The sequence below is a fragment of the Temnothorax curvispinosus genome, unplaced genomic scaffold (assembly GCF_003070985.1).
Source record: "Temnothorax curvispinosus isolate PA1 unplaced genomic scaffold, ASM307098v1 QBEX01008203.1, whole genome shotgun sequence".
Taxonomy (NCBI): Eukaryota; Metazoa; Arthropoda; class Insecta; order Hymenoptera; family Formicidae; genus Temnothorax; species Temnothorax curvispinosus.
Window position 1 is genome coordinate 175,913 of NW_020217983.1, and position 19,505 is coordinate 195,417.

A 19,505-nucleotide genomic window follows, 5' to 3' on the forward strand; every position below is an offset into this window, starting at 1 on the left:
CCGGTTGCACGAATACGAATCCACCTTCCATCGTCGTCGCGTACCGCGCGGAAAAGTTCGCGTTACTATATTATAAATCGCCGCTGTCTTCGCCGAAAGAAGCGCAACAAATCAAACCGGCGGCGCGTCATTAATATTGCCGACCGAAACGGGAAAGAAGCGACGTTAGTTCCTCGCGTTACTTCACCTGGCGGTCAGTTTGATAAATGATTAATAATAAGACGGCGGAGACTTTGCCGCGCGGAGTTCGAGAACATAGAAGCCTCTCGCAGTTATTAATATTGTTATTTATATTATACTTAGAGCCAGTTCCACAAATGTCGGTTAACTCTTAACCTCAGGTTAACTTATCCTTTGTTTCTTTCTAACGTCCCCCTTAGAAAGAGACGAAGAGTAAGTTAACCTAAGGTTAAGAGTTAACCGACATTTGTGGAACTGGCCCTTATTGCGTTATTTGCGTACCGGGCAGCAACGTGTCGGCTATTTATCCAACGAGTTTCCACGCTGCAGTCGCGCTTTGCGCTTTGCGTCGGAGCCTGTTTGCCGGAGCAGTTTCGCGCGGCGAGATCGACGCCCGGAGGTCCGGAAGAAGGGAAAATTTTTTTACGCTCGACGCCGACGTCTCGTTTGAGACGGAATGTGCCGCGATACGAGCGTATCCGATGCCTCGGGGGATAATGGAGGACTTCCGTTTCCCGTGGCGGGCCGCGAATAGCAATGACTTCGTTCTCGCGTTCTCGCGCACCACTCGCTCATACATGAAACACCCGCGTGTGCCGTGTGCGTGTGATCTACGATTTCGCCTCGTTTCGCGGATCGAGGATCCAAATCGAAAATCCGGCACATTTCGCAGGAAATCGAGCGAAACTCGACGTCAATCCAAGACACGTTCCCTTTCGAATAATCTTCCGGACGATAAAAGATGAGTCGAATTTTTCTAATTATTAAAAACAATTATTATCTATGAATTATTTTTAATTATTTTGAATAATTAGATCAGACAACTTGAAATGCAGGAATATACGCAATTTTGATTTTAGCTAACGACACGCGACGTCCGCCCTCGCGAATAAGCGGCGGCGACTTGCCACGTCCCGTGAGAAGATCGTCAAAGACCGATCTCGTTGAAGGGACTGGAAACGGGCGCGGCTTTAATTCGCGACGAATTGAACTGGAAATAGCGGAAATACGCATTGGCGTGACAGAGAGTCACCGCGAACGAGAGCCGCGGCCGCGGCCGCGCCGCGCCGTCACGCCGGTAGCGCAAGTGACCGGGGACATTTCGAACACGTTCGCAAAGTTCTATTTATTCCAACGTCTCGCGGTCTTATAACGTCCGGGTATACCGCTGGGTGTAATGTCGGCTCTAGAAAGTGTTACGCAGGATTCGCACGAGCGCAATCGACGATATGTGCAATGCAACGTGTGTCCCTCCCCTTCTCCGCAGCGATATCGCTTCCCGCGCGACGTGAGTGCGCCCGATCGAGCGGGAACGGCGAACTCGATCGGGAAGGCGGAATGCCGCCTTTTTTTCTTCTTTCTTTTTTCTTCCCTTCCTTCCCCCTCGACATCGGTGCGCCTGTCGTCGCCTCGCCGCGCGGATCGCGAATTATTACGTCTCAATTTACGCAAGACCGCGAGCGCGTTACGCGCGAACCGCGCGAGCAATCCGCCCGATCTATCAGCCTCCCGTGATTTTTCCCCCTTCTCGAAATAATTACCGCGGCGGTCGATTTATCCTGCCGGCGAGAATGTTTACCGTAAACACGTCAGTTTTGATTGATCCCTCTCTCGGATCGAACGACTCCGGGAAACTAATGATGATTGCGCGCACGAGGAAAGGGCGCAGAAATCCGATATAATTCGCGCCGCAATAATATCGAGCCGGAAGTCGCGCCTTTAGCGCGAGGTGATCTAGCGAGCGAGAAACACAATCGGTGGGAAGGGATGGAGGTGTATACGTACATACGTAGGTGCACGGGTAAGAGGGCGGAAGATAGATTGTGGCAGCTCGAGCTAATTATCCTTGCGGATCTAGATCCATGAGCGACCGCGTATCGACTCGTTGAGATATATATTGTGCAAAATCGCGATATAGAGCCGCCCGCGACGCGAAAATATGACTAGGTGTGTAACCGCATTGTAATGCCGTTACGTGATTCGCGCGCTCGCTCGCGTAGCGGAAAGGAGCCGAGCGCCTTCCTTGTGGTTTCCTCGAGCTCGTTGGTGGCACGTGCGGATTCGGGGCTGTGTCCTCCCCCTCCGCGCGCGTTTCGTCCCGTTCGCGCTAGATAAATGTCGTTTGACCCGGATTGACATCGTCTGCCCGCCGCCGCTCCAAAGAACATTCCAACTTGATTGCCCGGACGCATAATTATGCTAATGACCTCTTATTTATAGAAGACAATGTCTTAAAAGAAGGAAGAACGCGATGAAGGAAGACTTGTTTTTTTTATTTTTTTTATTTGTATTTTTCTTAATGTCTAGAATTCTCGCAAAAATAATCCAGTTCCGTAATTTACAATATGCAAATTACTTCCAGCAGGTTTCTTGCAGAATATCTTCTTTATTGAGTAACGGATTATATCTGCTGCTATTATCTTTTGTTAAAATTTATTGTTAATTTTATTTATTAAATCTGCATTCTACAAAATTCTCATTTATTGTTAAGCAACGGATATTATATCTATCACTGACATGTATTTTGTTAATTTTAAGATTAAATTAAATATTATTAAAATAATATAATTTTTTTAAATATCAAAATTTATTTAGGCATTAAGATATATTTAAAATGCGTATTTGTACTTATGTGTTAAATATGCGTTCCACGAAAAATTTAGGAAACACTGAAGGCTGATGCGTCTCTAAACACTATCTTAATTCGCCGTAAACAGAACGAACGAAAGAGAAAAGTGGATGGAATAAAGAAGTGCGGTTCGGGAGAAAGTTTACAAAGGACGAGAATTCGGGTGGCGCTGTTTAGGCTCTCTGGTCTCGAATGGAGAACGTCCTCATAAATATTTAAACAGTCAATTGGACCGCCATGACCTCCGGTTTTCCTCTTCGTCCGCGCGAGCCTCCTTTCCTTCCCCGCTAACTGTAAAAGTTGATTCTTTTTCTAAATGCCAGGAGCTGATTCACCCGAAACCATCCGGAGAACTCGTTTCCATCGCCGTCACTTTTCCCCCCGCCGTTAATAGCTTCTTATTTGATGCGTTCTAAGCTAAAAATGCGAAGAGCACTTCTCTCATCAAGATGCACTTAACGGAATCTTGTATTAACTTATGGAATCCCGTTGACGATTTTCTTGTATGCTCAATTGCGAAAATAAATGCACACTTAAGACGATTAAAGCTGTTTAGTAAATACGATTCGAGACAGAGTCTCCTGCAACCATCGTACAATATTTTAATAACGCATTCTGATCGGAAAATACTGTTTTAAATATTCTTTAATTTTTGTTTTTTTTTTTTCTCAAGAGAGCTGATTATGATAATAAAATTATATGTGTTGATAAAAAAAAGTAAAAATTTTTCTATTTCAATTAATATAAATAGAATATACAATTAAATTATTGTACGGTGGGGCACACCAAAGTCAACTGACAAAATTAAAATTGCTACAAAAATATCCCTCTCTTATTTTCTCATTGACAATATTATACATTAAACGAGAACGTGACACCAAAGATAAATGAACGACTCGCCACAATGAGTGCCAGATCGGGCGCTAATGCGAATTCGAGTACGGCGGAGCGATAAATCCGCGCGCAACGGTATACGGGTTTATTAATTCGTGCCTTAACGTTCGCCTTGTAAATAATTGAACCTTGACATTACGAGGAAGGTGTGCAATTCTACTGTCCGTCTACCGGGAGTATGATATTCCCGACATTCTTGCGCGCGTGTTGCACGGAGGTCAGCCGCGGGGCTATCGGGGCGGAAGCATGCAAATTGCGATTACCGTATTAATCGTGACCCTTGAGTACGCACGTAATTTTTTTTTGTTGCGTTTATTTCTTGCGCGACTCATTGTCGACACGTCTCGTCGATCACGACCACGCGAGGAATTTCGAGTGTGGCCGCGCGGGACGACGGCTTTGCTTAACAATTTAAATTCTTACAAGGGGATCCTCGGCGTTTCTCATCCTCTTATCTCTTTGTTTGCTCGTTCGCTGCCTCTTGCAATAAGAAGCTTAAAATCTGCAAGGATTGAAGAACAGGCTGAATAAACCCTGGAGAAGCGCGGCGCTCTTTTGCATTGTAATATAATATATTCTAATGATTTTTATATGTATTTAATATATAAATCGCAATATATAGACGATATCAACAATACCGGTATTAAAAAGACGGCACATTATTTTATTTTTATTAATTACAAAGAAACCACGTTATGAAATAGGAACATCGGTCGTATCAATTTTTGTTTCATGATACAGAATCTTAGAATTTTTTTTCTATTACTTATTAAACAAATTTGTGCGAGTTTTATGCATCATGACGATATGTAATAAAAATTTTTTACCGTTACTTTGTTTTTTTTTTTTACACTTTGGCGTTTCTCGAAATTATGCGAACTGAAATTTTAATCCGCCAGTCGCGCGAGTACTGTTCACGATATCCCGAAAACGACACGTGACGTGACTCTTCCTCGTTATATCACGAAACTTATTTATTGCTTTTCAGTCGGACGCGACCTCCTATATGCTTATGACTGACACAAACGAGCAGTTGCACAAGAGCTATATTCTCTTCTTTTGACCTTAAATACCTGCTCGTTCATCCCGCTAAAGAAACTAACTGTACCTCCTCTTCCTCCTTCGTCTTTCTTCCTGCGTGCCATTTCCCCGCTGCATTAGACGACTGCAAGTGGCGCAACGCGACGATGTGTATTTAGAGACACCTAGACATTCCATAAACAAGAGATAATTTTTACAGATGTATCTTTATTTGAGAAAAAGAAAAAATTACGGAATGATGATCGAGGTAGCTACATTGATACGTTAATATGATATACGCAGACAGTTTCACGAGAGAAGAGTATTCACAGTGCTTGTTGTATACTATACCTACATCAAGAAAATGATGATTTTTATCAATCTTAGGGCTGGTTGTTCCAGCCTGTTGGTAAACTACCTAATAGTTAAATCATATATGTATGTCTTTGTTTATCCTTTACATTGGACAAAGATAGACTTGAGATTTAACTATCAGGTAGCTTACCAATAGGTTGGAACAACCGGCCCTTAATCTTATTAGAATAATCTACTTTTTTATGTGCTTGTCAATTTATAATGGCCCATCTTGTTGTCTAGAAATTTCAGAAGATTTGATTTCTCGAATTCGGGATCAAAATTTTTCCGCGAATAAAGCGAACGGCGATATTTCTTGGATCCCCCGTAAATCACTTCAGGTCGGATACACTTCGCATACATCTTTAATCTTACGGTATCTTCTTGCACTGTAACCTTTCGAAACGAGCCGACCTTTATTACGAATTTCGCTGTTTCAGAACGAGAGACAACGGGTTGTCTTCTACCTGCTTGGGGACTAGCCGGGCACTCTTTCCATGCTATTTCAGGATGTTATGACAGTTAGAAAGTGAACCGATCCGCGACCTTCTCATCCTTTTACTATCACGCCTCGGTTTTGTAACGGTTCGCTTCATCTGCGTTCTGCTCACCTTCACTTTCGTTCTCGTTGATTTTGCCTTAGTTTTTCTTTTTGGTTTTGCGCTCCGGTGAATGATTTGTGGTTCGTACACTTTTAGTAAACAAATTAATGAAGAAACTCGACATCTGACCCGCATAGATTTTAATCTTTGAAGCATTACTTCGTGCTGGATAGAATTGTATTTTTTTTCACACATTTATTATATTTAATAATTTGCTACTTAATATATGTTGCAATAAAATATTGACATTACATGTATATATCGTTTGAAGCAAATGATCAGTACGGTTCGCAAGAAGCAAGACAGCCAGTGAGTAACACACGCGGAAACGGAGCAATCTTTGACAGCCTTCATTAACATTTTAATTGGATAAACGCTTTCGTCTAGGACGCCTTCGCAGCGATTTCCAATTTCAACAGCTTCCGGATCCGAGAAACTTCCTTCGTGCATGCACGCATCCAACATTGTTGCGAATTTTAACACTACAATAATCTTCTTCATCACTTATAACGCTTATATTTTTATGTCTCAAATATAATTTGTTTTAAAATAAAGAACATTGTAAAATATTTGCATACTTAAGATTATTTTGCATTTCAAGATTATCTAATCTGCTTTGAATAAAATACCTGACGTATAATGTCACGGATGCCGTGTATTTTTAATAAAAATGTTTATTCCATGCATTTTCTTTATTCATATTTTCAATTTGTATGAAGTATCGTTGTACCACGTGTTAAACGATCGCGGTTCCTTCAAATCTGGAGCGTTTCGAAATTATGCATCTCGAGTGGCGATCGTTTTCAGGAAGATCATTCATCCGCGGTTCTACCTGCTGCGCCGTGTAATTATTCAAGCAGCATCCGCGCGTTGCGATCGGCCGATTTCCCGGATCAGTTTTTCAAAGTACTTTCTCGTGATGGATTATGCTCATCGCGCGGGTCGCGGATCACCGATGGAATTGACGTAATATCGCGACGTGCACAGACAGCAGAACAGTGTTCCACACTAGTGATGAGATTCAGCGTAACGAGAAATTACATTAAATCAAGCCGTCGAAAGTAACGATTCATCCGTCAAAAGTATTGGATCATCTGTGTGACAAAAAGTAACATTTCGCTTGTATTCACACAGAATATTTCACAATATTTATTCTTCAAAAACTAAATAAATTAGCATTATGAAAATTTCTCAAGATTGGAATTCTTGTTAAATATTTCGGCGACAAAATAACAGAATGCCATTCCAATCACAAGGTAAGTCTCGATATAAATTTTAAGGTAAGTTTAATGCAAATCCTCCAAGAATTCGGTCAGCGTTTAATTAAACGGAATACGGAGATCGGTAATCGGAGTTTACCGCTGTGTACACGGGGTAACATCTGTTTTTGTGCGTCGAATACCCGCGCCGACGGACGTAAATTACGCTGGTAATCGCGGACGTATCGACATAAAGGCGATCTATGTGAGCTCGCGGAAGGTGAAAGGTGCTCTTCTTACGCGATTCCGCAATGCGCATCGACGCGACGTGCCCTTTCGGGCTGTATAGTAAAATCGCGGGGGACGTATCACGGCTCTTCCTCGTACGTGACATCCTTAAGACACGGTTAGATGGTACTTACGCATCGTCTGGCGCGCGTTTCCGCGATCTGAGAGAACGGATTATAATAACGGACCGACGATTCACGATCGAGCTTCGAAGAAATGGATATTTGCCGACGATAAAATTTTTCTCGGCTTTAGTCGAAGAGATGATCACTTTAGATATATGAAGTTGCAAATATGGGAATTATGACGCAATAAAATTTCGAGCGGGATCGATGCGATCGAGGATCGAGGCCCGCGTGCTTACATCTAATCACACCGAGGTGCTAATTAACGAAGCATCAGCCGACGTCTTGATCGGACCCGTGTAATATCGAGTTATGGCGATATTGCGCTAGTGCTGTGAATAAAAAAACGGGACGGCCGGGTGGCGAGATGCGCGTATAATTGGCGCGGCGTCGAAGCGCCGGCAATAATTTGATTTCCTTCTCGCTCGATCACAGTAATCAGCGTAAAGAATGGGTTTCGCGCGGGTAAAAAGTATATGGTGCAGCTCTATGAGATCGCGTGAGGGGGAGGGAGGGGGCAAACTGGCTCCTCGAGATGAGCCGCCGGAGGGGATTGAGCAATACTCCTGCCTGATGGAGTAACGCCGTCGGAGCGACGCTACTGTAACGGTAATATCACGTTAATGGTAGTGACGGTTAGATTGCGATAATCGGGATTTGAGACGTCTTCGTTCCAAAGAGAGAGAGAGAGAGAGAGAGAGAGAGAGAGAGAGAGAGAGAGAGAAAGAAAAGAGGGGAGGACTGAGGAGGCAAAGCATGCACAAAGCTGCAGTGGTTGTCGATTGCGAAATCGTACAAGACGTAAATGCGAATTAAAACTATCAAAATGTCATTATGGAAAGGATATAAAATAAAGCCTGTCGCTGTCTCTGTTAACTGTAATGCAAACGGATAATTTGCGAAGAGTTACCTTTGCTGCGTTGCTACAAATCTTGCTGCCGCAAGTCATACCTGTTTCCTTCCACAAGGCCGTCCGTGTTGTAAATGCGTGATATGAAGTTGAGCGAAGTCGAGGTGCTTCTTCATCTCGTTTGCGAGAGCGTGGAACAATTTAAAAAAGAAACACGGAAAATTAGCTAAGCTTCGACTTCAATTAACATTTACGCGAACGACCTATAAACTAACGTATGCAAGGCCGATTGGGCAACCTACGTCGATGGCCGAGCGAATCCGTGATTTATTCTCATGCAGGCGTAATTAATATTCGCGAAAGGAAGGGGAGCGGAATTAATTACGGCGTCGCGACCGAGGGTTGCGGAAGCTTCGGGCTAAAAATGAATCTCTCGGATTCACGAGCGATTAACGTTGCCGATCGATTAACCGTTAATTAGCCGCGAACGCGGGCGAACGAGAGCGTGTAATCGCCATTTATTGCCCGTAGAGCCGCCGATTATTATCAGCACGCCGACGCAAACAAAAGCGCTCTGTTCTTCCCTGCGGTACGCTCACTGGTCCGCCTCGATCGCGGAACCGTTTCCCAATACACGATCGATCCACGGTTCATTTCAAGCGCGGCTCTGTCCGAGCCCGCTTACTTTCGATTTCTCGCCGATTCGCGCGATTGTCGATATTAATTAAGTCGTTCGCGATGGTGCGACCTGATACTTTGTCTCGCGCGGTTTCCACGTGCGTGTGTTGCGGGAACAATGTAAAAAAAAAAGAAAAAAAATACCGTCCGCCTTAGTTAATCTAGCGAATTTATCTAACCATATTTTTGAACACAACGTAATACCAGCATTTCTCTTGTTCGCCTTTGAACAGAAATACAACGAATCAGTAATTGGCGTTTGCAATGGTGTGTCTTGAAACCGTATGTCTTATTGTTAGTTAATCTAATAAATTTATCCAGCAATATTTTTACAATATGAATATATCTTATTCTTATTTGCCTTTAGACAGAAATAAAACAAATCAGTCACTATTGTTCAGGCTTCATTTTTATATCTAATTGATTAATCGTGAAGTAATATACAGTTCTGTTATTTATTTACGGGGTTCGTCGTATTGCTGATTGACATTATAAGCTTCGCTAATAGAAGAAAGATACTCATATTTAATTCCTCCTCGTTACGTCTCCAACGATCGTTTGTCTCTGGAGAACTTTCGAACGATCGCTATCTCGTCTATTCTAGTCCAATTAACAGATTACCTAATTATACACATATAAGTCTTCCTGATCGCTCGGTAATAAAGCGTCATAAAGATCGATAGGATCTTTTGCCTCGTGCCGAGGACGGTCGGCCGCGTGGGAGGATCCGCACGCTTTCACATCCCTCTGCGAGACCCGCGCGCGCGCGCGCTTATGAAATGGTCCACTCATTGAGATCGACCGGGATGCTGTGGACAGCGGTAACAAATGCTAGGATAATATCGGGGGAAGATACAGTTTATCGACGAAATCGAAGATCGCGCGCGAAGACGAGCGACGAACCGGTGCTAAAGCTCGCAGTTCTAAATGTCACGGGATTCACACAGGTGTTACGCGCTAAGGGATTATATCACTGGCTTCTACGCTTCTTCGGATACGCCTGTATACGGTTGCGCATGGTGAGAAAAGAAGTGAGCAACCGTATACGTGCATCTGGACCATTATACGTGTATAGATATATACGCGAAGCGGCGATACGCTCGGCGGATGGTGGAATCCCGTTTCCCGCGTAAGCGAGCGCGTCATTAAGCGAAAATTGCAATGAACGAAAGCCGGATTGATTATTACTATAATGCACGATGCGCCACGTGCTTCTCCCCCGGCGTTACGTCGCCGTGGCGCCGTCGCCGTCGGAGATGCAGCGTGCACGCGCGTGCCCCACGCGGCCGCGATGTCAGGAAATAATCTCGACGATGATTAATGATCGGGATGATCGCAGCGATGCGGAATAGACATGTCGCCGCGATCGGTGTTTTTTTTTCCCCGCGCGAAAGAATCTGAAAATGCCTGCGCGAAGTCCGCGTTTGTCGATAGACTGATGATATTTCGCATTTCTGAGAAAATTTCTGAGATTAAAAGGTCCTCTTCCCTCTTGGACTTCAAAATGTCAAACGAATTTTCGACGGATGTAATATTTTACATTGCGTATAAAAAAACAGCGAAAACAAAATTAGAAGTGACTTTTATATAAAATATGTAAGTCATAAATAAGAATAATTGAGAATTAAGGATTAAGAACATAAATATGTATATATATAAGTTATAAGCTCATTAAGGCAAATTAAAGCAGTAGGTATCGCGCCGCATACATGAATCTTAAATTACTTTTACTGTGCATATCTGACTCTTTAAAGCTAGATTAATATGCCCATGCACATAGAATATTCATTTGCAATTACATTCTTTGTAATATCACTCTACGATTCCTGCAGACTAAAAGGGATGTAAATAAAATCAAATAAAAATGTATAAATAAAATCAAAATAAAATATCGATTGGCTTTTGACCTCTTTCTTCTTCTTCCGGATTCTCTCGTAATAAATGGTTACTTTCGATTAAATTGATACCAGCACCGCACGTTCCTCAACAACAAATCCGTGTCCGTAACATTCTGGCGCGGTTACGAAACCGTGTTCGTAACGATTTGAACTCAGATTGCGTTTTCGAATGTTTCGGATGCCCGACAAGATAGAACAAGAGGAGGATCGCTTTGATCCTGCATGCGGCAAAGAACGGGAGTCCGCGATCAATGAAGGCAAAAGTCCATGACCAGAGCGCGACTAGATCAGTGCAGAACGAAGTCGGAGAGGAACGCCAAGGAGTTTCAAAGAACTTCGTCACAGTTGGCCGAGCGCGGTATGCCCGAGGAATTATTTATGAAATTTCGGTTTCTACCGTAGAATCCTGACGTGTGCCGCGACCGCGCTTTCCATTTCTTCCTCCTTTCCCTTTTTAACCTCTTATACACGAGACGCTCTCAACGTGACTCGATCCATATAACCCTTTCGCCTTCCTAATCGGTCCTTTTCTTTTGTAATACGTACAGTTTGCACGCAGTGGTCGGATTAGTACCGCTGTTCAAGTTCAAGGGCAGTTTATGAACGCAAAGCTATGAAACTATAAACTACTTGGTCTATCCTGGTAAAAAAATTTCTCGTATCTTCTCAGAAACTTTGTAAGAAATGAGATTTATTAAAAATTCTGAAAGAATATATGAAATTGTTCAGATACCTTCAGAAATAATTGAATGAGGATATTTTTCAGGAAGATCTTAGTATCCGTATGTATAAAAATTTCTGATAAATTGCACAGAGATTCCTTGATCATATAACGTATTTGAATACCTCAACATAGCTTATGAAGGTAGTAGGGCATTCAAATATGTTACATAATCATAAAATTATTTTTAAAATTTTAATCTTATACATATGTATTATATGTATTTCAAAGTATTAATAAAACTAAAATTTCTGAAAAACGTTCCAATTTATATAAAAATATCTGAAAAATTCTGAGCATTCTGAGAAAATCTGAAAATTTTCATAGAAATTCTGATTAATAAAATGAGAAATTCTGAGAAATCTTTCCACCAGGATAACGTAAAATAATAAACAAAAAATATCTCTACAGAAAGATAATTTTCCACTTGTATCTGTTATTACAGAAAAATGTTATTCCTTGTAATATACGTGAGTGGAAATTATTAAATAATCAATTTCAACGTAATACAAGATACAGGAGAGTGGTATAGTCATGTTTAATGTAAGCGGCACGTCTGTACCCCTGATCCGAACGAAATCGACAAAGATGAATATTCTTTCACCTCGAGAAAGCTATACAACATTAATAACAACGTTGCCCGCGGTGAAACTGATGGAAACTAATGTCGCATGACGTCGCGGGCCGGGCCATCGTGTCGTGTCGAACGAAAGGTCAGCGTATGTAAAAAAATAATCGGCGAAACGCCCGATGACGGGCGTATCCGACGTATACCGTTTCTGCTTTTTGTTTCGCGCCGGTTTACGCCATGCCGTTTCGACGTGTTTTTCTTTCCTATCCCTTCGCCTTTTTATCCGAATTACATAATTGTATATCGAGAGCGAGCGCGGCCTCGCGCGCTAGGAGAACACGCGGAATATATATTTTACACGAGCGCCACACGGTGAAAGGCCCGCGTTCGTCTTTGCGCGTTGCGAATTAAAAGTCGCCCGTAGGACACGATAATGCCTCGTTTCGTTTTACAGGAACGGCTGCGAGGTATCGCGATTGCATTATCCAGCAGGTGCAATTGCTGGCAAGGTAGCGCTTCACGGTCAAATTGTGGAATGAAACGGATGAAAGCGGGCGCTGAAAGCGCTCAGCCGGAAATATAATTAGCAGACTTATTGCAATATTATCAATAAACTCAACGATATTAACGCTATTTTAAAAGTTTAGAAATACGAGCTTATGGAGCATTTTAGATGTTTAACAATTAATTTTATTATGAGAATAAAATAAAATTGTATAAATAAAAATTGTACAATTTCTCGTGACATATTTATTTATTTATTACCGTGCTTGAAATATTGCTTTCGTGCTTCAACGTGTCGACGGGACATTAAAACGATAAGCCGTAAATCAATTATAATCGCGTTACATAAATCTTGATATCGATAAAAAATATGGATCTTGCAATTTGAATACCCAGAGGGCTATTAGCATGCCGCAACGAACTACGAGACAGAGAGCCAGAGCGAAGAATATAATTTAGTCTGACGGTAACAATTAACACCTGTCTGGCACGTGTTAGATAAGTGAGGTGAAAGTTGCCTACTCCACTATCATTACTTTTTCGTTGTATTGCATCTTCCGATTTTTCACGAAGCCTCATCTTTTATTTGGCGAAAAATACATGCTGTTATGACAGATATAAATGCTGATTGGAAATGCTTATTTTGTCCAAGGATGAATAATTTTTTCCTCAACCTCCTTCTCTTGCACACTTAAACCAATTTTAGATCTATTTTATTGACATTTGTTCAGTCTTTTCTCTCTTTAATCTTTCGCCGGTTTAGTGACATTTTATTCAGTTCGCCCGCGTTTATGTAACATTGCAGTTACGCTGTATTATGTTGTATTTATAACGGTAGCAAATCGAACTAGCAAACTCGAATTTATGGAGCAGTCTGGTGCATTAACCTATCGTCGGTGCGTGACGATAGTTGTGCATAATTATAGCTGCAACTGGTACTACGGGGTCCCCGGAGACCCCGGGCCCGATTGCAAAACTGCATAAATTACCTTCGCGTAAATTACACGATTGCGCCGAATGAGATGGCGACCGCAAGATTTTTTTCCCTTTAACTTTCGGCAAAAGATGACTGCTGTATTATCTCATCGACGCGCCTATCCGAACGTGATGCACGCGCGACTCGAGAAAAATATCGCAAGCGAAAGTCAAGCTCGAGGAAAACGCGCTTACCAAGAATAGATTCGTGATTGCATTTTAGAAAAAATTTCAAGAACGCGTTCAATTTTCTGAGAGTCACGCCGCACCAGCAGATTTTAGAGTTTGTTTCCTTTTTCGATCGCCCATCAAGAGATATAAAAACAGAAACGATTTATCTCGGACCGCGCAAGTTACTCCCTAATCTTGCAAACTTTTTCGTTGCTTTATCATAATTTCTGTGTTGTCTCACGCCCCATTTGTTTTCTTTTCTTTTTCAGTTTTCGTGTCCATTCTCGACTTTCGTCATGGCCGTTTGTTATGCAGCGCGGGGGAACCTGGCGTAAGTGCTCAAAGTTGATTGAATAATTCTGAAGGATAAATTAAACGCTTTTTAAACAAACCTCACCGCGAATAGTAGCCGAATTTTCTTTCCGCTGAAGCGTCAATTTCTGATTTTTAAGTATCTGGACTTCGACAACCTGCCGGAGACGAATTTCTCGTGTCAAGGAAAGGTGATCGGCGGATACTACGCGGACGTCGAGGCGGGCTGTCAAATGTTTCACGTCTGCACCATCGGCCAGAAAGGTAGTTCTGCATTATGAAGGCGGGATCCCCAAATACCGCGCCAATTGTGGCTTAAATCATTTGTATTTTAACGCATTTACAAAAGAAAATTATAAAAAGAACATTTGTTGCTTCATTTCGCTGCGTGTTTTTCGGGAAGAAAGTCATGAACAGAAATTTTAATCGACGAATTCTAAAGATCGAATTCGCGCACGACGGGGAGACCGACTCCTCGTGACGAGTCAAAGGCAGACTCTCCGGCTTAGGTCAGTAAACGTTCTTCGACGACCGTGACATTCTCGCCGTGAGCGATCTCCAGCTATCGATATTACAAAACTCCAATGGGCAGCCTTTGACTTTCTAATAAAATGATCTACTTACCTTCAAAATAACACATGCCGATCCTATATATACTCGCGCCGCTATTAATTACTACTTCTGATTCTTTTCTAATCCGGGTCCGTGCCTGACAAATCGTCGGTTTTCAGCCCCGGATCCAAACGGCCAGCTCCGACTCTTTCGTCGCGTGAACGCTTGACATATAAAACGATTTGCATAATCTCCCGTATAAAATCGACTTTATGGACTTATGGATCGAATCGAAGTGGACAAGACGCGTGTAGGTCTCTCCGGGAGTTATGTAGAATATAGAGTACGAATATTTCCGAAATATGCAAAAAGCGTCTCTCGTGAAGGTAAATCATTCTCTCGGTAAAGATGCGAGTGATCTCAACTTGAAACATAAATAAAATATACATAAATAAAATATATGCAATTTATAGTTAATTTGTTCGTGATTTTTTAAATTAAGTAACGTTAATATCGTGAAACTCGACTGATGATAGTCGAATTCGAAGTCAGGGTCGCACTAAAGCCACATCAACAAGATCTTTAAGAACGAGCACGCCCCGAGATTCTAGAGCATCCCCGATTAATGACCCTCTTCTTCACCGTGAGACCTGATTTCAGACGAGATTATGGACATAAAATTCCTCTGTCTGAACGGGACCGTCTTCGACCAGGAGACCAGAGTCTGCGAGAGGGTTGACGAGGTCGACTGCAGCAAGAGCGAGCGATTCTACAATCTGAATCTGGAACTCTACGGCAATAACGCTGTGACGCTCAGGTAATTCTATAAGGACGCAAACCGCGCCTTATTTTGCTGTATTTAATAGCGTGACTATAAAATCTAGTTTTCTTTTTTGTGTTTGTCGGCCCAGAAGGTGGCGATTTACACGGTGCTGTAACGGAGTAAGAAAATGGCTTGTCAAAGGGTTAATGATAATTCTGACTTTCTGGAAATTTCATTAATGACACGGCGAGTCGAACGCTAATCTATTTTCCGGTTTCACATTGATGCAAATCGCTGCGAGCAGAAACTGGCTATCGAATGAAAGAAGTTGTTGCACACTCTGATTGCTTCGCCGGTCATATACAAGGTGTCGAATACGCTCGCAATTCTCGGCAGACTCGGACGTTCACTTTACGTTTCGTAAGGACCGAAGACATACCGAACATACCTCTTCTATTTCACGTAATTTATCTTCGGTTTGTATAAAATTTCGTGTGGACACGAATAATGACAATATCGATAGAAATTATTGGAAATTTAGAAACGTAGAATGTAAATAAATAACGAAATTTTTTTGCCTTTGGCTCTCTAACTCGAATAAATGTTCGGTTTTCTAAAAAATTTAATTTTGATGTAACGATCAAAATAATAAGATTACTAATCATTGTTATAGTTAATAAAAAAAAATTTCCGAATTCTAAGTATACTTGATAAAAGTTTACTATCAAAAGTTAACGTTTACTAAAGCGAGCGGAACACCCCGTACACGAGGTAATATCGAATCGCCGCATTTCAGAAATTCTCACTGGCATTTCGCGGATTGCTACATTTTTCCCGCTTCGTTCCGTTTGCGCAATGTCCAAAGCAACGCTCCCAGAAATATGATCGTGTAATGTTCGCGAGGCGAAAATGAAACGGCGCGGTATCTCAGACTCGCATTCACAAACTCGTACGCTTATGCGATGCGTGCCATGCGTATTTTTTACGTGCAAACGTACACCTCGGGGAGATTCAGCGTCTCGAAATCGTCGTAACGTAAAAGGCACGTATGTATTATACGTACGTATATACCCATAAATATTTCAACGGCTTTCCTCCGCTTGGTATCCCCAGGAATGCCGGCGTCCTCCTCTCACAGCCACGGGTGTATGCAGATAAAAATTATAACGGTTAACTGTCATGACCAGCGAAATTTATATACATTTCATATTTGTATGTCCGACGAACCCGGCTAAGTCATCTCCTCTCTCGACGACTTTTATTTTCGATCGGCAATAAATCTCGTTCCCGCGCCGCTCATTTTACCCTCGGGAACTAACACCCCGACCTCTCCCCATCTGTCTTGCACCTCACGCGTTATTATCATCCGTCAGCGTAATCTCGCGAACCACTGACGCGCAGGAATGCATCGTCGCGACACTCGAGCACCCGCTAACGACGACAATTTTCTTCCCAAGAATTTATCACGTCACGCGACACGATGAATAGATAAAGAAGATACTCGCTCACCCGTATCAAGAGGCAGACATCAAGATCGTAGCCTATAAATCACCGGACAGTGATGCATGTTCCATGTAACGTAATATCCAATTTCGTAAACTCGTGCAAAAGCGTTACCGAGAGAAGTCACGCGTCTGCGAAACAATATCGTGATTCATCATCGATCGATCTACCTTCTTTAACGCCGCACGTCCGTTTTCTTCATTGTTTACAGCTTACACGAGACCGGCGACGACGAGGACGATCTGACGATTGACCCGGTGGAGGATCACCAGTCGCGAACTACCTCGGCGCGACCCAGCACGACGAGCACGACCAGCACGACTACGTCCCGGCCCAGCAAACCGTCCACCACGGCCGCTAGCGGTTCCTTCCAGCATCCGTCCGGCTATCCGCAGCATTATCAACCGCAGCCGCCGTTCCCGCAGGTGCACACGAGCCAGTCCAAGTCGCTGTACGACGATAAGAACGGCGGCTATCATCACCAGTACATCTTCCACAACGGCGGCGAGCGCACCAGCAATCAGGCCACGTCCTACCAATTGTTCAGCAATCAGGGCGGCGTAAGCTCGACGACCGTGCCGCCGGCGCCACCCCCGCCGCCCCCGCAAATCCACCAGATCAGGTACAGCTCGACGGTGGGCCCGCCGCCGCAGATTATTCACAGCGAACCGTCGACCGTGACGCCGCTGTACCACGCGACGTCCTCCACGATACAGACGCTGCTTAACAGCAACGCAAACAGCCCGGCGGCCTTGATCAACCCCATATTTCACAATCACGGGATCGCGAGCACCACCGAACGCGAGTTCACCGTCCACAGCAACAATCCGCGCGAGACCACCGACTATCGCGATGACGACGATCAGGAGCAGGATATAAGGGCACTGGAGGCGATACAGTCGGCAAACAAGGGCAAGGTACGTACAAGATATTTCATGTTTAACCGCGTAAAATTTGATAATAAAAATGGTACAGCAATCGCTAAAAATTATTTCGATATTTAGTCTGCGGTTTAAATTCAGACAGAATTAACTTTAATACAAATATATATTTTAAAATCTCTCTCACGTTTCTTTATCTGTGATATTAGATTTCTAAGCTGGCGATATCTCCGGTGCCAAGCCCGCAAGAGTCGTCCCGAACAGTGCAGACGAAGACAAGTCAGACGTCGCAACATCAGCAGCAGCAGCAGAGGATATCCGGCAACTTTCTGCCGACACCGGCCACTGAGACGACCGTCAGATCATTCTATCCGACGCCGAGGCCTTCGCCGAAGCCCCCGCAGTCGTCGCAGTCTGTCACTCGTCAGGTTACTCAACACATTCACGTGTCGCCGGACGAGAGATTGCCGCAGCTCAAGCCTCATCATCAGATCACCATAAGTCTGCCGCCGTCGGATATCCAGAGACTCGTGCAGAATCCGTCGCCTCTGCTGCCCTCGCAATCCCGGGTGATCGTCACGGCGAAGGCGAGCGTGAGCGATGAGTCCGGCAGACCCCTAAACACCACGCAGTTGGTGACGTTGCCGTTGCCGACTATACCGGCCAGCTACGACGATTACAAGGAGGGCGACGAGTCCTTCGATCCCTTTTATCGCGACGTCCCGAAAATTCGCAAAAATCGCCAGTACGCGATAGAGAGAATGAGATTCTCGCGCGGGAAACGATCGCTTGAGCAACCGTATCATTTCATTTACGGAGCGGACAGTCGTCAAGATGAAGATAACGCGAAGAACAAAGAAAGCGCGCGTGCTCGGGTTAACGTCGATTTCCGGATTCTTAAAGAGAGTCTGCTAAAATTTAGGGATATTTTATTTAGCGACGAAGCGAACGAAGATTCCTCTCGTAATGATGCTGGAGAAATTAAAAATAATACCGAACGTGTTGAGATAAATAGCGAAACTTTCGATACGGCACCTGTAAAGCAGGCGAAAGACAATATAATAAAAAAAGTAGATTATTTAGAAGACTTGAAGACAGAAGCTTCGAAACACTTGGATCTAAATAAAAGGACGGATAGAAATGAGGACGAAGAGGATGAGGAAACAGGTCACAAAGATTCATCTTCAAGTGTCAAAGTTAATACTAATAAATCGCTTGATAAGAGAAAGCACGTTAAGAATACATCAGGATTTGAATTTGAATTTTACGCTGAATCTACTACTGCTCGTCCTCGAAAAAACGAATCTCGAGGAGACGTTATAGACGTAATAATACTCGATTCCGATAATGATTCCAAAGTGAAAGCCACATCCGCGAAGACTGACGCACCTATCGAGATTAACATCGAGAAGGAAACGAACTCTGGCACGCACGACGCATCGAAGACCAACGAGAAAGTTGCGCACAGAGGACAAATCGCGGGATACCTGATAAAAAATGAATCGGAGAAGCGATCGAACTCCGTCGCCGGCGAAGAAAGACAACTGGTAGTTCCGCGCGAGACGACGAAGCGAAAGGGTGCCAAGAATAGCGGAGAACGGAAATCTGGTCCGAGAAGGAAGAGTTCCCGAGTGAGGTCGCCGAGAAGACGCATATCCTCGAAGATAAAGCAGCAGAGAACGGAAAATGTCGAAGTGGCAGAGGCAATTCAGCAAAAAAAAGACGAGGAAAAAACGACTACTAGCACTAGCACTATTGCTACTAGTACTATTCCTACTACTACTATTTCTACTACTACTATTCCTACTACTACTATTCCTACTACTACTATTCCT

The 19,505-nt window shown here is 43.3% G+C and overlaps 1 protein-coding gene across 1 annotated transcript in view; it reads left to right on the forward strand.

Moving 5' to 3' along the window:
* LOC112457741 (mucin-22-like) overlaps positions 1-19,505 on the forward strand; it is a 48,985-nt gene that overhangs the window by 26,955 nt on the left and 2,525 nt on the right. The window contains 5 exon segments of the mRNA XM_025020956.1: positions 13,929-13,990; positions 14,112-14,235; positions 15,184-15,340; positions 17,001-17,706; positions 17,880-19,452. Of these exon segments, the coding sequence (XP_024876724.1) occupies positions 13,929-13,990; positions 14,112-14,235; positions 15,184-15,340; positions 17,001-17,706; positions 17,880-19,452 (2,622 nt within the window).